Source organism: Mytilus trossulus, chromosome 4, assembly GCF_036588685.1.
Source record: "Mytilus trossulus isolate FHL-02 chromosome 4, PNRI_Mtr1.1.1.hap1, whole genome shotgun sequence".
Classification (NCBI taxonomy): Eukaryota; Metazoa; Mollusca; class Bivalvia; order Mytilida; family Mytilidae; genus Mytilus; species Mytilus trossulus.
Window position 1 is genome coordinate 26,177,752 of NC_086376.1, and position 27,432 is coordinate 26,205,183.

At 31.6% G+C, this 27,432-nt stretch overlaps 1 protein-coding gene across 2 annotated transcripts in view; it reads right to left on the reverse strand.

Moving 5' to 3' along the window:
* Positions 1-27,432, reverse strand: part of LOC134714965 (sorting nexin-27-like) — a 40,242-nt gene extending 12,810 nt beyond the window's left edge. Inside the window, exons 1-9 of one of the 2 annotated variants that reach the window (XM_063576711.1) lie at positions 27,178-27,432; positions 24,687-24,769; positions 23,816-23,964; positions 19,412-19,604; positions 8,007-8,077; positions 7,301-7,324; positions 4,588-4,689; positions 2,421-2,499; positions 321-481 (exon numbers count right to left, since the gene is read on the reverse strand). In XM_063576711.1, the coding sequence (XP_063432781.1) occupies positions 321-481; positions 2,421-2,499; positions 4,588-4,689; positions 7,301-7,324; positions 8,007-8,077; positions 19,412-19,604; positions 23,816-23,964; positions 24,687-24,769; positions 27,178-27,428 (1,113 nt within the window). In that variant the 5' untranslated portion in view covers positions 27,429-27,432. The remainder of the gene's footprint in view (positions 1-320; positions 482-2,420; positions 2,500-4,587; positions 4,690-7,300; positions 7,325-8,006; positions 8,078-19,411; positions 19,605-23,815; positions 23,965-24,686; positions 24,770-27,177) is intronic. The other variant, XM_063576713.1, reaches the window with a different exon arrangement.

Here is a 27,432-nt window from a genome sequence, read left to right on the forward strand (position 1 = left end):
TACAGATATACAAGGGTAAACTGAATGCTCCCTCCACTACAGCTGAGGTGTTAAGAAATTCAAGGTCCATTTTTAATTTTCTAAAATAAAATTCACAAGACATCAGCTCAAATGTTAAATGATATAGATTTTTTCACATGAAATTCAGCTTTATTGCATATTTTACTGATTTTGGATGAAATAAACAAAAACAATTGATCTTTATTCTTTTCACTATATATGCCCTACTTCAATAAATAGTTAATTGACATATCATAAAATAAAGAAAACAGTCCTGTTTAGAATGTTAACATCCACATCACAATGCATTAATTCCTTACCTCCCAATATAAAAAGTTGATTGCCAGATCATCAGAATTAAGAAAGGACTCTTGTGTTAATGTGAAAACCCATTTTCGTAACGTTATACATGTTGCTGTGGCAGTGCTATAGTTCTGTATATAAATGTTATGAGGAAATTCTGTTGGTTGCAATTTTCTGTCTGTAAAAAAAATATATATACTCAAGTTAATATTTAATTCATAAATTTGAGAGTTCTAATGTGTATCATATGATGCTCCAAATCTGCAATGTATCTATCATTTTAAAACTACTGAAATTATCCAATATTATGCCTAACTAACCTTTGCATTATGCTGTGGTTATTCTTACTATGTAGTCAGAATGCTATAATCTATTAGAGAAATAAGGCAGAAGATATGACCTTTTTCTTGCAGTTTATTTCAATATTGCATGCAAGTTCACATTTAGTTTGAAACAAGAATAAAATCTTGAAATGACCCCATCTCTATCTGTAGCTAAGACGGACAAATATATATTGTATTTTCAGAATTTTCACAAGTCTGTTTTTTTTTCAAATAAGAGCAATTTACATATAAATAGGCAATTTTTAAACTTTGTATGAATTATTGTACATTTTTACGTTGTTTCGTTGGTGTCTCTTTGATAAACATCTCCCACTACTCATATCTCCCAGACAAATGTGTTTTAAATTGTTTTAAGTCTTTGCAGCTATATCTGAATCAATTAAAACTAAAATCCAGCATATGTTTTAACTGATTAGTTCTTGTCATTTTCAAATCTATGATGCCATTAGAAGCAATTTATTTCACCACTTCTAAAAATAACTTTGAAGACCTACAAACATTATATAACACTTTAATATAAATTACATAATGTTTTTTCTGAAGCTTCACAGTAATATAACTGATCACTCAATAACCGTAGACACATGTTCAATCAGTCTCAAATTTGCACTAACCATTGATTTCTAATGTCTAAACTGCAGACAAGATTTGTAACTATCAGGGTTCTAAATCATACTAAATTCAAGCCTGTCCTGAATGCTGATTTGTAAACTATTAAGATATATTCATACTTGGAAGATAAGAAGATATTTATTTGTTAGTTCAAAATAAACAAGACAGTACCGGTATTTAATAAATTGCTTCCTTCAGTGCAGCTGGATACAACAACAGAGGTCCAACCCTGAACAGTTGTGGCAAAAATGGACACAATATTCATGCTTTATGAAGGTCTAAATTTGGATGTAACTAAATATTTGACACACAATAGGTGTTTGACACAGATAGCTGTAGTCAAAGAACTTAGAATCGGTTATATGATTTGAATTTATATTCAATTTTTTGCTTTTGTGCAATACACCATGCAACAGTGTTGTGATTTGCACCTCCAAAAAAAACTATTTCCATCCTTTTTTTTTTTATTTTGTGTAATACTCTATGATGTTGAGAAATGACCCTCCTAAAAAAATAATTAAAAAAATCTCCACCAATTTTTTATTACACCCACCCACTGTTTTTTTTTCTTTTTAATATTTTTAATATTTAGATAAAAATGTTCCCCCACAATTTGTTTTTACCCTCACCCTAATTTCTTGTTACTCCCCCCTCCTTTTCCAAAAACACTCAAGATATTGTCAAAATCTTAATTAAAATTTTCAATGAATTCAAATTTCCAATGGCGCTAGCAACACTAATTTACCATTTCATAATTTATATGCTGAGTAAGTGTAATCCAAACTTTTTACTGAAAAGTAATTGTCCATTAACCAGGACACCCTTATTTCCCCCCGTTTGTTGCCCCTAATTCATTAACAGTTTGAGACTTTTGTGGTTATAAACCTTGTGTTTAAATTTCATAGATTTTTATTCACTTATACTACAGTTATTGTCTGGAAACCAAACCAAGTGTCCTCGGACGATGATGACAACGCATAAATTCATTATAATTTTAAGATAGGGGTTGAACACTATATGTTGACCTCTGGATGTTTTTTTGTTGTTGTTGTGAGATTGCTGTCTCATTTAGGCCTTTAATACTGAGAATTTGTTGCACCTTTCATATTGAAGAAAACAACATTTATTCCAAGAGAAAATTTCATTATATAGTAAACTTACCAAAATTATATTCTACAGTTTCAAATAAATAAAAACAACAAGCAGCCTTATCTGACATATTCAACTTCACAACCACAGCCTGAAAATATAAATTAAATAGAAAATAATTTGCGTTTTCTGAATCTAATGCATTCTGGGTAATATTTTCAAAAGTTTACACCAAAGATCCAAAACCTTGTGATTGGTTACTGATGTCATAAACAATGAAAATTCAAGGTGACCTTATTTTCATTTTAATGTACAAACAATGAAATTATCTGTGGTTCTTTAGATTCTGAAACGGCCAATTCACCACAGAGAAATACATTTTTGTAGTTTGGTTGTGTAGTTAAATTCTAGATATTTTACATTGTAGTTTATAAGAGATATCAGATATATATCTAAACATTTGTTTTCTAGGGTATAAGTTCTAATGGACTTATGGTGACCTGTAATTGTTTACATCTTTGTCCTCTGGTTTGTAATGAGCAGCTGTCTCCTTATTTTTATATGCATGGCTTATAACTTATTAGGATTAAATACCACATAATAAACCAGTAACATGCATGTAAAAAAAAATATAGGTTTTTTAATGGAAAGAGGGAGGAGATAAAAAAGGGGGAAATCAAAACTTAAACACCATCGCCAAAAAATTAATAAATAAACAGACAATTAATAGACCGTAAAAGAAAACATAGGAAACTCGATTTAGCAATAAGAACTCTAACAGAAAATAAAGATGAACTCAGATGATGTAGATGGGGCACTCATTAGAGTTTTCAGAGAATACACAAAATTTACAATGTGTAGAGAAAAAGATACGAAAGAACATGTAGTAGATATAAGGGTGACAACCACTAACATTTCAACATTTTGTTTAAGGGTTGAAAAAACTTTTCCCTTACAAACAAACATTTTGTTAAACAAAGCATTGTGCTTCTTTAAGAAAAAGAATGTTACTCATAAAAATAGATCAGCTCATCTAAAATAAACAAAATACAATAATCATTTTGATCCATCCTGTCTTGATTTTATCTGTATAAAGTCAAATAAGTTTATTTCTATATAAAAAAAAGTATAAAAAAAAAGTACTTGAATACTCTTCCTGGGAAACAACAAAACTACAAATAATCTCTTCCTGATTAGGGTAGTTTAAATTAATATGGCACTTTTTAATGCTTTGTGATTCTAGGCACAAACTGCAATGTGTATTACTACTTATTTTTACATTTATATACAAACTATCTGATTAAAATTAACAGGGATGGTATTTTCCTACATATTAAGAAAATGCCTGTACCCAGTCAGGAATATGACAATTGTTATTCATTCATTTGATGTGTTTGAGCTTCTTATTTTGCCATTTGATTACAGACTTTCCATTAGAACTTTGTTCGAAGTTTGGTATTTTTTTGAATTTACATTTTAAGTCATGTGTTATATATTTCTATATGCATCATTTGAAACTTTGAGACACAATTTTGTCTCTTCTTACCTTGAAAAAAGAACAAAAATATGTTTTTTTCTCTTGTTCAGTAAAAAAAAAGTCACAATAGTGATGATAGCAAAAAAAGGCCCTTTTTCAAATGCAGATATAAGATCACATTTTTGGCAGGCTGAATAAGTTGTAATTAGTAACTTAAATAACTTTTGTATGTATGCTTAAGCTAGTTAACAATCTCAAAAAAAAATATTCCACTTATATATTTACAAGAGTGCACAAGCTAAAATCTCATGCCATCTTTACTTACTATTGATTTTATATTGATAGTCAAAAAAGCTACAAGTATCACATAAACTTAACATGACTCAAGAAAATAATGTCAAGGTCAGATAAACTAAACCAGAAATACATAGATAAAAGAAGATGTGGAATGAGCACCAATTAGATAACTCTCCACATTCTGTAAAAGTAAACCATTAATGGTCAAAGTATGGTCTTCAGCTTGGAGCCTTGGCTGAAACCAAACAGCAAGCTATGCTATACACATTATTCAATACACCAAAATATAGTTGACTGACTGCTGATAGTTTCTAAGAAACAGACTTAAGCAAGAAAGTAAACATTCATCATGTTCAATGAACCATGAAAATGATTTCAAGGTCAGATGAAACATGCCTGTCAGACATGAACACCTTACTATCATAAAAATGCATGAACAGTTTCAAATTATTTTGTTAAAATTACCTCATATACTTGATCAGCTGTATCATTCCGTCGTATCGTCACTGTAGAAACTCTTCTGTCTGGCAACAGTACTTTTAATTCTACACCAGAATTTGAACTATCCTGTAAATTTGCAAAGATTTTTTCATTTACAATCATTCATTTGAATAACTTATTTTAAAATTTCCTGTAAAAATAATTGGAATGCTATGCCAAACAGCATGATATGACTGCATATGTTCAATCTGCAGTGTTAGTCACTAGTCTTATGCACCAGACTAGTATAATTTCATTTAGTGACTGTCTAGTTACTATTTGCAAAATTATGTTTAGACACATAAAAAAAATGTCATAAACATGGGTCTTCTGCTTACAATTAGAAGTTAGAAAAGATTTTGTCATAGTTGTAGGTTTCCTTTTAAGAATTAGAAATATTTTTAAGAATAGGAAATATATAGTTAAGAATTATATATATGTAGTTCAAAAGAAATATATAGTTATATATAATTATAATTAATCAGAACATAAATTCATATTCTGGATAGAACAGATTCATAAACTAGAGGCTCTAAAGAGTCTGTGTTGCTCACAAAGGACACATATGAATTCCTGACAAAATTGTGTTTTGGTGTTGGTGATGTGTTTGTAGATCTTACTTCATCAATGTTGCTGCTTACAATTATTTCTATCTATAATAAAGTTGGCCCAAAAGTGACAGTAGAAAATAGTTTGTAAAAATTTACAAAATTTTACAAAATTTATGAAAATTGTAAAAAATTGACTATAGAGGACAATAACTCCTTACCAAGTCAATTGACCACTTTGGTCTAGTTGATTTATATGTAGCTCTTACTTTGATGTACATTATTGCTATTTTCAGTTTATCTCTACCTATAATAATATTCAAGGTAATAACCAAAAGATGCAAAATATTCTTAAAATTACCAATTCAGGGGCAGAAGCCCAATAACGAATTGCCTGATAAGTCTGAAAATTTCAGGGCAGATAAATCTTGACCTAATGAACAATTTCTTACACTACAAATTTTCTCTAAATGCTTTGGTTTCAGAGATATGAGCCAAAAACTGCATTTTACCATATGTACTATTTTAGCCATGTCAACCATCTTGGTTCACTGACATGGTCATGGGACACATTTTTTGAAAACTAGATAACCTTATGATGATTGTGGACAACTTTGTTTAAATTTTTTTAGAAGCTGCAGAGGAGAAGATTTTTGTAAAAGATAACAAAAATTTAACAAAATTGTTAAAAAATTTACTATAAAGGGCAATTACTCATTAAAGGGTCAACTGACCATTTTGGTCATGTTGAATTATTTGTAGATCTTACTTTGCTTCACATTATTGCTGTTTACAGTTTATCTCTATCTTTAATAATATTCAAGATAACCAAAAACGTCAAAATTTCCTCAAAATTACCAATTTGGGGGCAGCAACCCAACAATGGGTTCTCCTATTCATCTGAAAATTTCAGGGCAGATAGATTGTGACCAAACAATTTGGACCCCAAGTCAGATTAGCTCTAAATGCTTTGGTTTCAGAGATATAAGCCAAAATCTAAATTTTACCCCATTGTTCTATTTTTAGCCATGGCGGCCATCTTGATTGGTTGGCCGGATCACCAGACACGTTTTTGAAACAAGATACCCCAATGATGATTGTGGCCAAGTTTGGTTTAATTTGGTCCAGTAGTTTCAGAGTAGAAGATTTTTGTAAAAGTTAATGACGACAGACGACGACAACGACGACGACAAACACAAATTGATGAGAAAAGCTCACTTGGCCCTTTGGGCTAGGTGAGCTAAACAGCCAAATACATGATGGTAAATACAGCATTTATAAAAGTTTAGAATTATAAAATCCTCCAAAGCACTATACCAAATAGGCAACAGAGAGTAGAGATTGTTCATTTACTGAAGCTGCTTCTAAGAATCAGCAGTACTCATAAAATATCAAAATAATTATAACAACTTCATTCAGAACAATATCCACACACTGAAAGGTCATGAGACTGTCTGGGAAGGTTGGTTTGCATTGCAGGCTTATACGGTAATGTCATAAGGTATTGGTTAGGTATCAAAATGACATAAGGTTGGATTTGTGGACAGTGGTGGATTTGAGAAAAGGGGGGGGGGAGTGATTGTCTTAAATATTCCAACTTAATTGTGTTCCTAACATCTTTAGTAATAACAAAAATAACAATGCATCCATAAAACATAAAAAAATATTTTGGACCCCATGTCAGATTCCATGTCTCCTATTATACATCACAAAAAATTAACAAAAAAAAATATATAATTTATGATTTGAACATTTGTAAAAATGGCATTTAGAAATCTTATCTGGTTTTACTCTTTTTATATGAGTCTTCTAAGACAATAAAAATCACCAGGACCTATAACTTGATTAAAAGTAGATCTACTTGAAAATGTGTGACTAATTATGCTATGTGTTAACTATGTAACACATAAAAGACAATGTGACAATATCATGCTGCTACCATGTGACCACTATTTTTAAAGATATTGCACAATTTGGTTTTGTTTTTTTACATTTAGCTAACTAAGTGATAAATTATCTAAAAAATACTTTAAGAAACTATGTTTCAAATATGTAAAGACAATTTTGACAAGGAGAAAACTGCAGATTTCATATGTAGGAATGTGAAGCAGCTTATACTATAAAGGAGCCAGGGTTGTATATATACATACTTCCTCTTGATCATTAGAGAGATTCTGAAAACAATATGTATATATATCAATGTTCAAGAAGTTCCAGGAAGTATTAATAATTATCGCCTACTTTCTGAAAGGACATTAATAAATCTCCGCTTTAACATTTCTCTGTTTATGTCTAAGGCATTGCTGGTTTTCTTATACAAAAATTAAGCAACGTTAGTAATTTGTACATGTAAAGATATATCAAACAATCATAGGGAACTTTTCAATAATTTTCTGTGACATTCTCTCATCCTTTGACTTATAAATTTTGATTCCCCTTTGGTGCCTTTATTTTTTTTTCAATTACCAGAAATGCAATTTTTATCTTAATATAGACTACAAAGACATAAAATGAAGAAGACTTACCTTAGTTCTCAAGAAGAGACCAAGGTATGATTACTCCCATTTTTGTAATAATAATTAGAGTAAATCTTAAACCAAAATCAGAGTTTGAAACATCAAAGAATAAAAAATTCATTTAATATGGCTTCAACTTAAACTTAAATATGCTTTCCCAATCATGTGCAGACTATTACATTCAAATCTTATATTTGCTAAAAAATGCCTTAAAATGTCTTCTTTTTTTTTTAAACCAGGATTAACCTTTCCAAGGCTAAAGGTTACTGTGTAATGTACAAAACCTTTTTTTCATAAATTTTAATATAATTTAATAGTACAATGTACCAACAAAACTTACAGAATCAACTTCTGGAGATGCTAAAAATTCCTGCATAATATCACTTTCTCCTAGCACTCTTACAGCACATACTGAAATACAAAAATCAACTAATTATTGTTAAAATTCCAATGTAACATAAATGTTATCCAAACACTAATAAAGCACAAACTAAAACAGAAATATCAGCTTATCATTGCTAAAATTCTAATTCTATATTACCATGTTTTTAAATCTTCATAGCTATAACTGAAAGGAGAGAAATGTATTATTGTTCATCCGAATATCTTCATTTTTTCAATCTTCATTAAAGTACTTTTACACACTAGACAAACTGAAATTACAGATTTATTTATATTTATTTATTTATGGTGTTTTAATGCCACTTTTAAGCTATTAGGCTATTTCATGGTGGCCAGGTTTTTTTTGGTAGAGGAAGCCATAGTGCCTGGAGAAAAGCATAACCTATGACAGGAAAACTGACAATCCTAGTCAATTAAGATTGGAGTCTAGTGCACCTGCACAAGAGGGTTAAACTCACAACCTCAGTGTTGACTGGCTAGTGATTACAGTAGTAACTACTTAGACCAATCGGCAAACCTAGTAGGTCCCTGAAATTACAGATAACTTTTCTCTAAATTTAATGCTATTTTCACATTTCCTGAGCAGTGTAAAAAAAATATTTCTCATCACTAATGAACTATCTCTTCTCAGCAAATGATTGGACTAAATTTAATTATGATGCCTAATTTTTCTTGGTTTGTACTGAATTTCTGCAAAACATGCACTCATTAGTCTAACTAAGAAGTGAACTTATGATATATAATAACTTATATTGAATCACAATTTCTTAAAAAGGCTGTGTGAGTCAAGGTATTTCAGAAAAATGTTGACTTGATGAGCAAAAATGTTTGATGCCTGAAAAGCCAAGTTTAAATGTGAATTGGTCAAGTGAAAGTGACACACTATAAATCTGGTCAGAATCCTCCTGCTTTTCATTTAATCATACTTTAAATGTAACGTACCATGGATTCATTTATTTTAGAAATAACCTATTTGTACCAAACAAAAAGATTGGGTGTTTAATCAAAAACAGTGAGTGTAGTCAAATCCCTTTTGAAGTACACTTAAGGGATTATGAAAACATAAAAAATAACAAAATATTACAGACAGCATTTAACATTTGAAAAATCATAGCTGGTTCATGATTAGAAAAGAAGCATTAAACTTATTTCTACAAGGAATAGAAGTGACTTAATATGTCTAACAGTCTATCACATAATACCAATGTCACAATCATACATCCTTAAGGAATTGTCAACAGATGTGTTCCATGATAAATTAATAGCATCAATGTCATAACATTGAGTTCAAGTGACTTATGCTCTGTATAGCAGAGTTATAAGAGATTACTAATGGGAGGAATAGTGGGGCTCTAGAAGGGTTCATCCTTAGGTAGCAAGGACATATTTAAAATTTGCCTCCCATCACAAGGTCACATTAATGCATATTTGAAAGCATCAATCCAAATAATAAATTAAAGAAAAAAAGTTTACAGGTCCTTATAAATGAAGTGCCAGGTTGCAAGGTTGTAGGTACACATTCTAACATGTGACTTCTTTTTCCTTGTTAACGTTCAGTACACATCCTATCATGTGCCTCCTGCTACATTGTAAACTTTTAGTACACAACCTGTCATGTGCCTCCTGCTACATTGTTAACTTTCAGTACACATCCTGTCATGTGCCTCCTGCTACATTGTTAACTGTTAGTACACATCCAGTCATGTGACTCCTGTTTCCCTGTTAACATTTAGAACACATCCTATCATGTGAAGCAGTCTTCACTGTTAACCATTCAGAACATTTCCTTAGATAATCATGTGACCAACAATTCAGTATCATACAGCAAATTTAACATGTCTCAAAGCCGTTAAGTTATTTACATTGTCTCCAAATTAATTTTCATCACTAGGTTATATAGACATTTTATTGTGATTGTTGATTTAGAAATAATGTACAGATCATCTTGGCAGTTGATTAATGGTAATACTGTCCAGATACAATTGATCTTGAGAATGAATTTCCCTCGCCTTACTGATAGCGAAATTTAACATTCTCTTGACTTATTCTAGTATTATTTCACAAATACCCCTCCTTTACATGATATATCTGTTTAGTACACATCCTGTCATGTGACTCCTGTTTCCTTATTAACTTTCAGTACACATCCTGTCATGTGCCTCCTGCTACATTGTTAACTTTCAGTACACATCCTGTCATGTGACTCCTTTTTCTTTATTAACTTTCAGTACACATCCTTTCATGTGCCTCCTGCTACATTGTTAACATTCAGTACACATCCTGTCATGTGTCTCCTGCTACATTGTTAACTGTTAGTACACATCCTGTCATGTGACTCCTGTTTCCCTGCTAACATTCAGAACACATCCTATCATGTGACTCCTGTTTCCCTGTTAACATTTAGTACACATCCTGTCATGTGACTCCTGTTTCCCTGTTAACATTTAGAACACATCCTATCATGTGAAGCCGTCTTCACTGTTAACATTCAGAAAACTTTCTTAGATAATCATGTGACCAACAATTCAGTATCATACAACAAATGTAACATGTTTCAAAGCCGTTAAGTTATTTACCTTGTCTCCAAATTAATTTTCATCACTAGGTTATAGACATTTTATTGTGATTGTTGATTAAGAGTCTGACGATCATAGTAATGTACAGTATCATCTTGGCAGTTGATAAATGGTAATACTGTCTAGATACAATTGATCTGTTCAAACCACTGTTGTGAATCAAACCATTTATAACAAACAATTAATTACATCTCATGGTATAAGATATTTAAGGAAAAATGTTTAAAACATGTCTATAGGAAAATACATAACTCTTCCAAGTTCTTTAGAAATGGAGAAGATATTGTGAATTCAGTGTTATCTCTGATTATATAGTAAACTCATTCCATACAATTTATCAAATGCCTAAGAGTTGCAGAATCAATGTTATATGTAAAAAAGATGCAGTTTTGAAGTTCATTTCTGTATGTCGTAAAAGCTTGGACAATAAAAATGAAAAATAGTTAAATCGTATAAATGAAATGGGGCTAGCAAATTCACTATCAGGTAGAAAACTGATGCTATGGCTATTCCTAACGTCTACAATACTTTTTTTAGGATATTTCATTTATCACTGAATGTCAGCATAAAATCTTCTTACAATAATTACTATTCTTAGAAAAGATGGGATTATTATTAGATCTATAATTACATCCCTGTTCATTAAAAGTATGGATGTTATAAAGGTACATCTCTTACATACATACACCACATCTTGATTACTGACACTTTCTGTGTTTTTCTCTAAGATTGGATGAAATTAGCCCATACCGCACAGTCAGTTAAGGCCTCAAAAGACAAAAGTAAAACAAGATTGAATTAAATTAGCTATGATGATGGAAATGAATATTTTAATAAATATATAACAACACTCATTATTGGGGTCATATTATGAACCAAGTTTCATATAAAATGAGCTGTGTTAAGTGTTTGTCATCTCAGCTGATCAAGGTCTAATAAATAAAATCATGACTAAAATCTGTCAGTAACAAAGATGGACATCCTTGGAAGCAACCTTTCGGCAAAACGGGATAAAACCAGTAGTATAGTCCAGGGCATAATTCGCTCACACATTTTAAAGCTATCAGTGTGACCTCTAGAGAGGCAGGGAAATCGTTATTTTTTAATTGTTTTGAAAATTTGCAGTAAAAAAATAAAAAAATTCATAAACAAAATCTTTAAACTCATTAATGTTTATGCATCAACTTGAAACATTGTTATTGTTATCTAATGGACTTAAAGTGGGGGAAAAAGAGCCGTAAATGCACCTACTAATTTTTTAATCAAACTCAAAGTCAGTCCTGGCCTTCAATTTTACTTAATAGATATTTTTTGAGTACATGGTGTAATTATAATAGAACAAAAAAAAATATTTAAAAATCCAATATATAAAATAAAACATTTTTCATTTAAAGGTAAAGATGAAGTAAAAAAAAATAATAATAACAAAATTGATATAAACAGAACTCCAAGGTGAATTTAAAATCCATAAAGTGATATTAAGCAAAGGCCTTCATAATTAATAAAAAAACAAAAAAAAAAACCTACAAAATTAAGAATTGTATTATATATAAAAATGTATATTCTAAGCAAAAGAATTTACAACAATATAATGTCTTTGAATTAATGCTTATTTTATTGTAACCATTACTATAGAAGTTCTGTCAATTCTGGTTATAAAATGGCATAACATGCAGGATGTCAATTAGTCATATGATATTTTACTACTTTAATGAAGCTACTTTCTCTTGTGTCAGCTTTATAGTCTAAGACTCAATAATTACTCTTGAAGGCAAATCACACAAGACTTATGTTACAATGTTTACAATGTTAAACCACAGAAAATCTATGGAGAATTCTTACTTGATACAAAAGTATAACCTAACATGGTATATTATTGAATTATATAATTACGGCATGTTTACAAAGGTATTCCCTTTGATATCTTCTTTACAATAAAAAAACTAGAGGCTCCAAAGAGCCTGTGTCGCTCACCTTGGTCTATGTGAATATCAAACAAAGGAAGCAGATGGATTCATGACAAAATTGTGTTTTGGTGATGGTGATGTGTTTGTAAATCTTACTTTACTAAACTGTCTTGCTGCTTACATTTATCTCTATCTATAATGAACTTGGCCCAGTAGTTTCAGTGGAAAATGTTAATAAAAATTTACAAATTTTATGAAAATTGTTAAAAATTGACTATAAAGGACAATAACTCCTTAGGGGGTCAATTGACCATTTCGGTCATGTTGACTTATTTGTAAATCTTACTTTGCTGAACATAATTGCTGTTTACAGTTTATCTGTATCTATAATAATATTCAAGATAATAACCAAAAACAGCAAAATTTCCCTAAAATTACCAATTCAGGGGCAGCAACCGAACAATGGGTTGTCAGATTTATCTGAAAATTAAAGGGCAGATAGATCTTGATCTGATAAACAGTTTTACCACATGTCAGATTTGCTCTAAATGCTTTGGTTTTTGAGGTATAAGCCAAAAACTGCCTTTTACCCCTATGTTCTATTTTAGCTGTGGCGGCCATCTTGATTTGATGGTCGGGTCACCGGACACATTTTTAAAACAAGATACCCCAAAGATGATTGTTGTCAAGTTTGGATTAATTTGGCCTAGTAGTTTCAGAGGAGAAGATTTTTGTAAAAGATAACTAAGATTTACGAAAAATGGTTAAAAATTGACTATAAAGGGCAATAACTCCTAAAGGGGTCAACTGACCATTTCGGTCATGTTGACTTATTTGTAAATCCTACTTTGCTGAACATTATTGCTGTTTACAGTTTATCTCTATCTATAATAATATTCAAGATAATAACCAAAAACAGCAAATTTTCCACAAAATTACCAATTCAGGGGCAGCAACCTAACAACGGGTTGACTGATTTATCTGAAAATTTCAGGGCAGATAGATCTTGACCTGATCAACAATTTTACCCCATGTCAGATTTCCTCTTAAGGCTTTGGTTTTTGAGTTATAAGCCAAAAACTGCATTTTACCCCTATGTTCTATTTTTAGCCGTTGCGGCCATCTTGGTTGGTTGACCGGGTCACGCCACACATTTTTTAAACTAGATACCCCAATGATGATTGTGGCCAAGTTTGGTTCAATTTGGCCCAGTAGTTTCAGAGGAGAAGATTTTTGTAAAAGTTAACAACGACGACGGATGACGGACGACGGACGACGGACGACAGACGACGGACGACGACGGACGCAAAGTGATGGGAAAAGCTCACTTGGCCCTTCGGGCCAGGTGAGCTAAAAATACAAGGGGTAATTGATAATAATTAGGTTGGCCTTGTCCATGCCTAAACAACATAAACTGCTTCAGAAGTATTGCGTAATAGCATGAACACTTTATAAAACGAAACCTTTGAAGAAGTAAGCCTTATAAGTTATGAGCATTTCAGTGTAACCTAAAAAGGTTTTTGAAAAAGTAAGATATTTGTAAAAGTTTTTTTTCTAGAAATTTTTCTAAGAAGCTGTTTATATACGTTCTTCAGGTTAGGGTGTATATCTCTTTATAAGTACATTTAAAGATTATCAGATCATTGTTTTGAGATTTGATCAGGTTATCTTTACATTAAACAATATCAATATCTTTCTTTTTTTTAATACATTGTACGTTTTTTTCTATAAGTATATGGATTAAAAGATACATCTCCCAAAATAGTAGGTTTTAGAAATATTTTTGGTCAGACAATTTCATTAATGTGAAAATTAAGTAGTGTTATATGAAGCTGTTGAGAAAAATATTATGCATTCACAGTATTATTTCGTAAAAAATTTAGTTTACAGATCATTCAGACAAATTAAATAAAAGAAATCTCTTGACAATAAACAATCATTTTAATGGTCTATCTGACAACCAACATTGAAAGGCTTAACAAAAGAGACGAAGTCATCCTCTAGTTTTAAATGCACTATTTTGGACCATTTCAAAGTAATGCTTGATTACAGTGAAACCTATTGATTGTGTTAAGAAAAACATAGCTCAGACATCTGATATATTAGTTATCAATATCTCATGAAGAAATATAAATATATGATCTAATTCTTGAAAATCTTCTACTATTATTTAGTCTATAAATTCATTATGTGTCTGAGGTCGGGGATATAATTATGACAAACAGAAATAGTTAATTTAATATAAAGAAAAAAAAGTGGACGCTAATAGTATTAAGTCTGAATTTATTGGACATTTATTATATCTATTGTATACAGCAGTTGAATACACTGTGAAACAATTGAATTCATCAGCAGTTATAAATAAAAGACAACACTCAGCACAACATGTACATCACCAGAATGTCATCACACAGAACTTTGATCTTGCGTTTATCACAAAGATTTTGATTTTTTCATGTTTAAACGTCACTTTTAAAACACTGCTTTTTTGGCTATTTCGTGTGGCCAGTTTTAATTGGTGGAGGCAGTCCGGGGTACCAAGTTGAAGATAAAACAACCAATCTATGATAGGAAAACTGAAAATCCTAGTCAATTAAGATTGGAGTCAAAGGAGCAGGGTTCAAACTCAGAACCTCAGTGTTGACTGGCTAGTGATTTCAGAAACTCAGCCACTGAGGCCCCTTGATACCAACAGATGCTGGGTCTGTTTACTCTGATATTGGACAATGGCGGGAGAAGCAGTTGACTATGAGGGAGCAATTCAAATTGGTAAAGTGGTGGTACTTATGCAGTTTTTAATTTCAATGACACCATAACTCAGTATCTTTAATATATATAATCAATTGATTCTTATATTACAATATAAAGTGCAGAAAACTTGCAAAGCAATATTCTGTCTTAGGATCACAACGTTCACAAATTTTATTCACCCAGAACATAACTTAACCTTAATCTGTAAGTTTCAAGGATATAAAATAAATACTTACTTTCTAATTAACTGGCCTTTATTGGCATTACAAGAAAAATGTAAGAAAAACTAAATAATGTTCAATTTTCATGAGGTTCAACTAATGCAGAACTCCCTCAAACAGACAAAACATTAACTTGATCTGAACCATCTTAAAATTTGACATTATACAAATATTCTATAAATTGACACCATAAGAAAAACATAATATATTCATAAATAAAGATGTGGTATGAAACAACTCTCCACAAGAGACCAAATGACACAGAAATTAACAACTATAGGTCACTGTATGGCCTTCAACAATGAGCAAAAATAAGGCTTTATTAGAAAAAATAAGAAGGCCTTGATATTGTAACCTGAGAGCATGTATCTACTTTACAAATTCATATTGTCACCACCGGGATTCAAACCCCTGTCATCTGCGTGACAGTCAGTGTGTTAACCCACTGAGCCAAAGAATCGATTCCCTAGCTCAGTTGATTAAGACTGGCTTTATATGTTGTACCTGTACTGAGGGAAAGCAACCCCGCTACACCATTCCCCCACCACAAGAGTTATCATATCATTATATATGACTCTAAACAACACAAACACTAGCTATACTCCAGATAACCATCGTGGATTTTTTAGTCTGGCGCCAAATGTAACTGAAAAGCATGTATCTACTCTACAAATTCAAAACGTCACCACCGGGATTCGAACTCTGGTCGTCTCCATGGCAGTCAGTGCGTTAACCCACTGAGCCAAAGAATCGATTCCCTAGCTCAGTTGATTAAGACTGGCTTCATATATTCTACCTGTACTGAGGGGAAGCAACCTCGCTACACTATAGTCATTCTGCATACAAAAAAATAAGATTAACTAAAGTAAAACCTCTAGTAACTTAGTAAGAGAGTGGTTAATGGTCTTGAATGTTGGTTTTAAAGCCCTTGCATGATTTTCATTGAAGATGTCAACTATCAATAAAAACAATTCATTGTACAACACTTCTGTCTGCTTGTTGCTAACTTTAAATCAAAGTGCTGAACAAGTTGGTATATTTTGTCTTTGAAATTTTCAAAGTTTTTGCAAACCAAAATGGCTGATTTCCAAACTTCAGCTAATTTGATTATTCCTTTGAACTATGGCCAAGTTTTTTTTTTTAAAGAAATGCAAGTGAGCAATTTTAAAAACTGGAAATTATTTGAAAATGGCATATAACTAGAGGCTCTCTAGAGCCTGTGTCGCTCACCTTGGTCTATGTGAATATTAAACAATGGACACAGATAGATTCATGACAAAATTGTGTTTTGGTGATGGTGATGTGTTTGTAGATCTTACTTTATTCTTGCTGCTAACAATTATCTCTATCTATAACAGTAGTTTCTGTGGAAAATATTAATGAAAATCTACAAATTTTATGAAAATTGTTAAAAATTGACTATGAAGGGCAATAACTCCTTAGGGGGTCAATTGGTCATGTTGACTCATTTTTAGGTCTTACTTTGCTGTACAGTATTGCTGTGTACAGTTTATCTCTATCTATAATAAAATTCAAGATAATAACCAAAAACAGCAAAATTTCCTTAAAATTACCAATTCAGGGGCAGCAACCTAAAAACAGTTATCCGATTCATCGGAAAATTTCAGGGCAGATAGATCTTGACCTGATCAACAATTTGACCTTCTGTAAGATTTGCTCTTAATGCTTTGGTTTTTGAGTAAAAAGCCAAAAACTGCATTTTACCCCTATGTTCTATTTTTAGCCATGGCGCCCATCTTGGTTTGTTTGCCAAGTTACCGGACACATTTTTTAAACTAGAAACCTTAATAATGATTATGGCCAAGTTTGGATTAATTTGGCCCAGTAGTTTCAGAGGAGAAGATTTTTCTAAAAGATTACTAAGATTTACGAAAAATGGTTAAAAATTGACTATAAAGGGCAATAACTCCTGAAGGGGTCATCTGACCATTTTGGTCATGTTGACTTATTTGTAGATCTTACTTTGATGAACATTATTGCTGCTTACAGTTTATCTCTATCTATAATAATATTCCAGATAATAACCAAAAACAGCAAAATTTCCTTAAAATTACCAATTCAGGGTCAGCAACCTAACAACGAAATGTCTGATTCATCTGTAAATTTCAGGGCAGATAGATCTTGACCTGATAAACAATTTAACCCACGTCAGATTTGCTCTAAATGCTTTGGTTTTTGAGTTATAAGCCAAAAACTGCATTTTACCCCTATGTTCTATTTTAAGCTGTGGTGGCCATCTTGGTTGGTTGGCCGGGTCACCAGACACATTTTTTAAACTAGATACCCCAATGATGATTGTGGCTAAGATTGGTTTAATTTGGCCCAGTAGTTTCAGAGGAGAAGATTTTTGTAAAAATTAACGCAGGACGCCGACGGACGCCAAGTGATGGGAAAAGCTCACTTGGCCCTTCAGGCCAGGTGAGCTAAAAAGGTTGATAATGGCATATAAAAAGTTAAAGATGGCAATTTTAAAACAGGGCTAGATTGGTGATCTATGATTTCCTTGATGCTCGATCATGTTGGCTTTTAAGGGGTTGCAACCTTATTGACAACTACATATTATCTCTTCACAAAACAATCAAATTAAATTGTTTTACGGTTTAACCTTACACACAGTGAGGAGTTTAAAGTATAAACTCTTAACAAGGGTCTACTTGTTGAAATGATTTATTTGGTCAGATGATGTTAAAAAAAATTAAAAAGATAGTGAATTTTATATTTGGTTATCTTCAAAAAACTGTTTTACTTCAAAAATTGGTTTCCAATACTGCTTTACATCTAAAAGGTTGTAGCTCATTCATTTACAGGATTAACATATGTTTTCTTTTTTTTTTATTATATAGTCCTTTAACCCAAATACATTGTATTTGTTTCAAGTCAAGGTATCAGGATCAATTGTTGGTCATTGTTGTTTGTCTTTGTTAGGAGTCAGGTGTTGGTCATTGGTGTGGTCTGTTGTACCATCCAATTAATTTTTGCTATTTATTATTACCCTTATTAGGTAGTATTTCATTTTGTAGAAGAAATAAGAAGCATCCTTTAGCTATACAGATTGAGGATTTGTCCTTGAGATGCTGTGTGTTGTCTAAAATGTACATTGACCTTATCACTACCCATTTAATTAGCTAAACCATAATCGCCACATGATAAAGTAACAATGTCCTATTAACTATATTTAGTATAAGAAGTCTTATATCACTAATAAATCCTACAGAGATGCTAGTAATTATATTCTATACTGATAATGATACAATTGTCTCTTGATAATAATACTAATAAGATAACAAGATGTGGTTAATGCAGAAAACTTGTTATTGTTCTCTAAGATCAATATTTTTCAATAAGGAAGAGGATAAATTAAACTGATGTGAAAAGTATATTATAACGTACATGTCTTATCCTTTTACGGTTTAATGCAGTAATTGGATAGCTATGCAATCTATCTTCTTTACCTGTTTAAGTACATATGACTTTCATTTATAAATATTCCCTAAGGAAAATGTTTACATCCAAGCATGATATGATCAGATACCTGGATTCTTAGTCAATTAAATTTTTAACCTGCAAGTTATGATACTGAATCATTCTTCATAAAAACAATACATTAATTTTAAGTTATTTACATATTTCCGAGTTTAGTATATATGACGTCCATTATCACTGAACAAGTACACATTTTTGTTTAGAGCCAGCTGAAGCATGCCTCCAGGTGCTTGATTTACTCACTGTATTGAATACCCATTGGTGACATTTGGCTGTTTTATGCTATTTGATTGGGTTGTTGTCCTTTTGACACATTCCCCATTTCCATTCCCATTTCATAAAATATGTAAAGCAACTAAGCAAGGTAGCTATATGACAACGTACCTTTTTCTAAATACTGTTCCAATCCACGTCGTCTAGCATCTAACTGTTGCTCTGACAACTGAAATAACTTTTTCCCAGGTATTTTGGGAAAATTAAAGTCTGGAAATTCTCTTTTTAATTTATTATGTAAACAATCAAATTCTCTGTATCGTCGTGAACACAAATGTCTGCCAGCCATGTATATATTGAACACCTAAAAGTACACATAAAAGTTAGTATTTAATTATAAAGATCAATGAAATACGGTATAGTCAAAATCCTCTATGAAACACTATAAGACGTTCTCTTAAGGTTAATTTCTTTTTCTTCTTGTTGTTGGGTTGCTGTTTCCTCATATATATATTGAATGTTTTTTACTGACCAACCTTGCTAAACGACATTAGTCTACCATAAACACCTATTTTGGATTCTAAGCAGTTGAAGTAGCATTAAATTTATTTTTCCTTTTCTTTTTTATTTAATTTTTAAACTGCCCACATGACTTTGGAATGTAGGCAAAGTTAGAAACAAGGTTATGGAGTTGGATACATAGATCTTCAGTTTTGTTTTCACCTGAAATGTATTTTATGTAAAATGTAAGATAATATGTAACAAACTGATGAAATAAGACTGACAAATCTTGTATGTTTAGTATTGTGACACATAAACATGTAGTTCCCTATATTAATGATTTACAGAAAACTTTCTATCAGACAATTTATATTTTTAACAAATAAATTGCTATATTTTCAACAACCAACAGGATATTTGAAACTTAATCTTATGTCATCCATTATAAGAATTGTAGGTTGTTTAATTAAACAAAACCTATGATATATGAGGGCCTTCAGTCCTTCTACCTGATTTGATTTCAGATTGTCAATATTTGTAATCTGAAGCAATAAGAGTCCTTTCAATATTGGTATCAAACCTACCCATTTGTTATAAGATATATACATTAGAATGATCAGAGAATGAAAGCATCACAAACCATCTAAACAACAACAACAACAAAAAGTTTTCTTTGCTATTTATTTCATTTTTTTATGACAAGGAGTTTGTGATCATGTTGATGGTTGTTGAACCATTACTATACCTACTCAGTTACTTTGTATTAGAAATATTAATGAGGTAACAGGATTTTTGGTACCCAAAATTTCCAAAAAAATTAACAACACTATCTCTTGGGGTCTTGATAATATCTGTTAAAATTTGATGAAAAGTCATCATATATCATTTATAAAACATTGCTGATTGCACCATAAAAAAAGAGTTTTTTTCAAAAAACATAAATATTTTCATTACAAATAGCTAACATGATCAACAGTTATACATAATGATCAATGTAAACACTGGTAATCAAATTTACCAAGTTTACTTTAACAAAGTAACTAAATATGGATATAATTTTATCTCTTTCCCTCAATAATATCATCATTCAAATTCAATATTCAAAGCACATTTACAAGATAAATTATGTAATCCGATACTTGATAGAAACTTGATTAAATTGTTGATCTTTGTGGAAATGTTTCACACAGTTGCCAAAAATACAGGCAATGCAACAGAAAACTGAGAATTAACAGTTGAAATAAAAAAAAATTCCCCCTAACATTATATTGTGTAAGAGAGCTGTAGGGATAACATTATAGAGATTGATCATAATAAGGGTTTAAATGCAAACTCATCAAACTTGTAAAAGTTTTCAATGAATATGCCATGATATTTAAAATGAGACCAATACCAATGAAATCAAAGACTGGGACCCTTTGAGACATCAGAATATGACTCATATTTGAGTAAAATTGATATTTGACAATTGGAAACTCAGACCATTATCAATGACAATTGGAAACTGATCATGAGGCCATTATCAATGACAATTGGAAACTGAGACCATTATCAATGACAATTGGAAACTGAGACCATTATCAATGACAATTGGAAACTGAGACCATAATCAATAACAATTGGAAACTAAAACCATTATCAATGACAATTGGAAACTGAGACCATTATCAATAACAATTGGCAACTGAAACCATTATCAATGACAATTGGAAACTGAGACCATTATCAATAACAATTGGCAACTGAAACCATTATCAATGACAATTGGAAACTGAAACCATTATCAATGACAATTGGAAACTGAGACCATAATCAATAACAATTGGAAACTAAAACCATTATCAATGACAATTGGAAACTGAAACCATTATCAATTACAATTGGCAACTGAAACCATTATCAATGACAATTGGAAACTAAAACCATTATCAATGACAATTGGAAACTAAAACCATTATCAATGACAATTGGAAACTGATACCATTATCAATGACAATTGGAAACAAAGACCATTATCAATGACAATCGGAAACTGAAACCATTCTCAATAACAATTGGAAACTAAAACCATTATCAATCATAATTTGGAAACTTAGACCATTATTAATGACAAGTGGAACAAAGACCATTATCAATGACAATTGGATACTCAGACTATTATCAATGACAAATGGAAACTGAAACCATTATCAATGACAATTGGAAGCTAAAACCATTATCAATGATAATTGGAAACAAAAACCATTATCAATGACAAATGGAAACTGAGACCATTATCAATGATAATTTGGAAAAACAGATACCATTATCAATGAAAAATGGAAACTGAGACCATTATCAATGACAATTGGAAACTGAGACCATTATCAATGACAATTGGAAACTAAAACCATTATCAATGACAATTGGAATTTCAGACCATTATCAATGACAATTGGAAACTGAAACCATTATCAATGACAATTGGAAACTGAGACCATAATCAATAACAATTGGAAACTAAAACCATTATCAATGACAATTGGAAACTGAGACCATTATCAATAACAATTGGCAACTGAAACCATTATCAATGACAATTGGAAACTGAAACCATTATCAATGACAATTGGAAACTGAGACCATAATCAATAACAATTGGAAACTAAAACCATTATCAATGACAATTGGAAACTGAGACCATTATCAATTACAATTGGCAACTGAAACCATTATCAATGACAATTGGAAACTAAAACCATTATCAATGACAATTGGAAACTAAAACCATTATCAATGACAATTGGAAACTGAGACCATTATCAATGACAATTGGAAACAAAGACCATTATCAATGACAATCGGAAACTGAAACCATTATCAATAACAATTGGAAACTAAAACCATTATCAATCATAATTTGGAAACTGAGACCATTATTAATGACAAGTGGAACAAAGACCATTATCAATGACAATTGGATACTCAGACTATTATCAATGACAAATGGAAACTGAAACCATTATCAATGACAATTGGAAGCTAAAACCATTATCAATGACAATTGGAAACAAAAACCATTATCAATGACAAATGGAAACTGAGACCATTATCAATGATAATTTGGAAAAACAGATACCATTATCAATGAAAAATGGAAACTGAGACCATTATCAATGACAATTGGAAACTGAGACCATTATCAATGACAATTGGAAACTGAGACCATTATCAATGACAATTGGAAACAAAAACCATTATCAATGACAATTGGAAACTGAGACCATTATCAATGACAATTGGAAACTGAAACCATTATCAATGACAATTGGAAAGTGAGACCATTATCCATGACAATTGGAAACTGAGGCCATTATCAATGAAAATTGGAAACTGAGACCATATCAATGACAATTGGAAACTGATCATGAGGCCATATTTAATGAGATTAGACACTGAAATCATTATCTGAAATTGTGTGTTAAGGTAATAAGCTTTTTGAATACGATTCAAAACATTTGTTTGAGTCAAACTTGTTTAAGGGCCATTCTGGTCTTTGTCAGTCTTATATGATTTTTAATTTTAGTTCATTTGTATATTTCTGAGTTAAGTATGACTTCCATTATCACTGAACTAGTATATAGTTTTGTTTTGGGGCCAGCTGAAGCCCGCCTATGGGAGAAGAATTTCCTATCTGTGCTGAATACCAATTGGTGTCCTTTGGTTGTTTTTTGCTCTTTGGTCTGGTTGTTATCTCTTTGGCACATTCCCCATTTCTATTCTTAATTTCATTTAAAAGTTCATAACCTTATTTTTGGGACTACAAACATATAGTTGCACAGACAAACAAGGGTAACACTTTATGCCCCCTCTGCCACTGCGGGGCATGAAATAGCAGAAGCTCAGTTAAATGTTGGATGAACAAATTGTCATGCACATTCCTTGGGACAGGATTGTGGTTATAAGTTGCATCAACTCAAAAACCATAAAACTTCATTTAACATAAAGAAACTTGTGATATAATACTTAAAACCTTAATGGAATCAATATTTGTAAATTACTGTTGTAAATTATCAAAAATAAAATGTTACTCACCACAAATTTGTCTCCAGCATGCTCTATGGTTTGATAATCTGGTATTGAGATTGGTAGTGAGCGTCTTTCAGAATAATCAATGTATGAAGGACCAGAAGAATCATCACTGGGTTCCAGTCTTTCTGCAACTTGATCTGGTACTGATATTACTGAAAAGAATTAGTCATAAATGAGTTTAAATATTGAAGGAAGTTGGCAAAGCAAGAGTCTCACCAAATTCCAACTGTTACCAAAAAAATAACCAGATGCTCTGCAGGGGGCAGTTTTATAAGACCGCAGAGAACCCGGAACAGTTGGAGCAAGTATAGACACAACATTTAAGCTGGATACAGCTCGGAATTTGGATTGTGATCAAATAGTTGACACAGCATAGGTTTCTGACACAGAAGGAATGCGGTCCAATGAACTTAAAAATATTTTTTTGCTTTTGAGCAATTCACTATGTCATGTATGCTGTTGAATGTTAATTCCCACAAAAAAAAACAAATATTTGAAAAAAATTCTTTTCAATTTTTGAAATCTAAAATTGTATCCCTCCCCACAATTTCTTATTCAATTTGTCAATTACAAATACAATTTCAGTGCAATAAAACAAACTTAATAAAATCATCATGAAACTTTTGAAAAATTTTGAATTTCAGGTTAATGCAGGTAGAGTAATATTTAAATGAATAACTGATAAATTGCTACACTTATCAATTTTGACCACAACGCTTATATTAAAAAAATATTGAATTGTTTTGTTTATGACATTTTAAAAGTGAACAGAGCTATCAGTAGAAAAAAAATCCAGAAAGCAACAAAAGAATATTTCTAGTATAATTCTAAAGCATGTGTACATGAACAAGACTATGTGTAGTTGTGTACCTACCAGTAAGTGTCAGCTTATCACCGCCTGATTTTATCAAGTCTACAACTTGTTTATGTGTAGAACCCTCCACACTTACACCATTTCTGTAATAAAATTTAAAAAATGTAAATTAGGATATATGATACATATTGATGGCAGTCAAATCTAAGGTCAGTCAGGAATGGTATAACATTTTGGGTTAAGTTATTGCATATTTAATAATTTAAATAATTTTAAAACTGCATTTCGACTATTTCAAATCCATAAATCATGGGGAAGGTAGGTTAATCCATATGCAATTAAGAGAATTGTACATAGTTTGATATCAAAAATATAATAATTGCTTTGCCGAATGTAGCTTGATACGACAGCAGAGGTCCAACCCTGAACAGTTTGGGCAAAAATGGACACAATTATTCGCACTTGATACAGGTCTGAATTTAGATTGTAACAAAATAACTGTAGTCAAAGAACATTGAATTGTTTATATGATTTGAATTTCTATTTATTTTTTTGCTTTTGTACATAACACCATGCTGTTTGACACCTCCCCCCACCAAACAAAAATTAAAAAGTTTTACTCCTCTTTCTTTTGAAAAAAACTAATATTTGAAGAAATTTTCTTTTAATTTCTGAAATTTTGAGAAAAAAAATGTCCCCCCCCCCCCCATCCCCCACACAAAAAAATAATTCTTTTCATCAAGATTTGGTCATAATCTCAAATTTCCAATGAAGTTTGCAACCATAATTACCTATTTAAATACATCAATAAAAGTCTTAAAATAGAATATTAATATATCTTTAATAACAGTAAGTTCTTAAAATAAATTAACAGCCTTTCAATACAATATTTATTTAAACATAATTTAAAAGCAGTGTAAGGGAGGTAATTCAAACACTACATTTTGTGTCCGCCATTACTGGACATCACACAGGTTCCCTTATTGATGTCATAATACAAAATATCTGACACCACAATGGAAAAGTGATTGTTGTATGACGTAAATCAGGGGCGGATTTAGGCGGGGCAAGGCGTGCGTGCGCCCCCCCCCCCTAAAATTTGCAAACCATGGGTTAACTTCAACATATTTAAGTATCAGTAGAGACCATTTAATCTTTTTCAACATTCAAAGTATATAAAACAGTCAGTTTACAGAATCAACGTGATTACGAATCAACTGACCTACGCTTTATTAAAGTTCTATAAATAATTTCAAAGGAAGGTGTCAAACGTGGAGCTGCCAAATACAATAGGTTTGTCAGCTCTTAAAGTAAAAACAAATGTTACATTGTATTTGCAGTTTTTATAATCAATTTGTTTGATAATCGAAGTCCCAAAACATCCCTTACTCACTTTCACAATTTCATCATGACATGGTCAAGAAAACAATTGGCAGGTGAGATTCTTTTATTAAATCCGTAATGAAAGATAGAAAAACTGTTTCAAGCGAAAGGTTAGTTTATTAATTTGTATCTCTGTGAATATATATTTATTTCTCACTTGCAACCTAAATATTTAGCCGAATTCTGTACCGTATTACTGTATGCTTGGAATCCCAAGAAAATAAATATAACTGCGTAAATGCATCTCATCCTGATTTTAGTTGCTTGTGGCGAACACAGTAAAGTCTGGCACGACCTCCGAAAATCAAAAAAGTAAAAAACAGATAGTATGAAAGGACAATTAAAAATTGCTGGTAAAAGTAGAACTTTTCGTTTGAAAAATATATTGGTCAGGTGAGCAATTGTGATCTGTCTCGTCTCACTTTGCGTCCGTCTGTCCGCCATTCTATCTGTAGATTGTTGTCAGGTGTGAATTTAGGCGGTTTCAGCTTTTAACTTTAATTCCTCGCTAATTTTAACACACAATAGTTTGAGATATCTACATTTCACCCCTTTAGAACAATAATTTTACCTAAAAAAAAACTCGCAAGAATTTTTCCACCTCGCTCTGCTCGGCAAAAACAAAATTTCACCCCCCTAACTGGAAGTCCTGGATCCACCCCTGTAAATAGTTCAAGCCGGACAGATTCTCCAGTGAGCTGGGAAAAGCGATATAAAGGTATATGTATCAGGACTTGTAGGTTTTCGTATAGCATATAACAAATGAATAATCGGTTTACAGCAAATTTGTAACTGATAACCTCAAAAAGGTCTTTGCAATAATATTATCTGATTATGCGTATACAAAAAGTCTATTGGCAAGTAAAACAAACATGCATAATCCATTTTACACCAACAATCTTCTGGAAATCTTCATCTTCACGCCCCGTTGTATTAAAGCCAGAATTGGTAGCTACGACGTAACCATACAGATACAGATACAGATGCATAAATAAACGAAAATGAAATGTATGAACATCTGACGACTAAACTTTCTCCATAAACATAAGAATATTAATAATGATAACAAAATTTACTCCCAAAAAACATGAGACACTTGACCATATTGACATTGAAAGGAGTTAAAATTTCACATACTTGTATGCAAAAAAGACAGAAAAAGACTTACACTTCTAATATTCTGTCTCCTTTACGAATTCCAGCTTGTTGAGCTGCTCCACCGTCGAGCACGGCACTAACGTGCTGAAGTGGTGCATATAGAGTTCCATTTATTGATTTCAAAACACCCCCTTCGCTAACCTGCCCTCTAACATTGAAGCCAAATCCAGTTTCTGTCTTTGTTATAGTAACAATACGGGGACTACACTCTTCACCCGGGTCAGGCGAAGAGGGTGGACTGTTTTCATCGCTGTCAGCCATAATG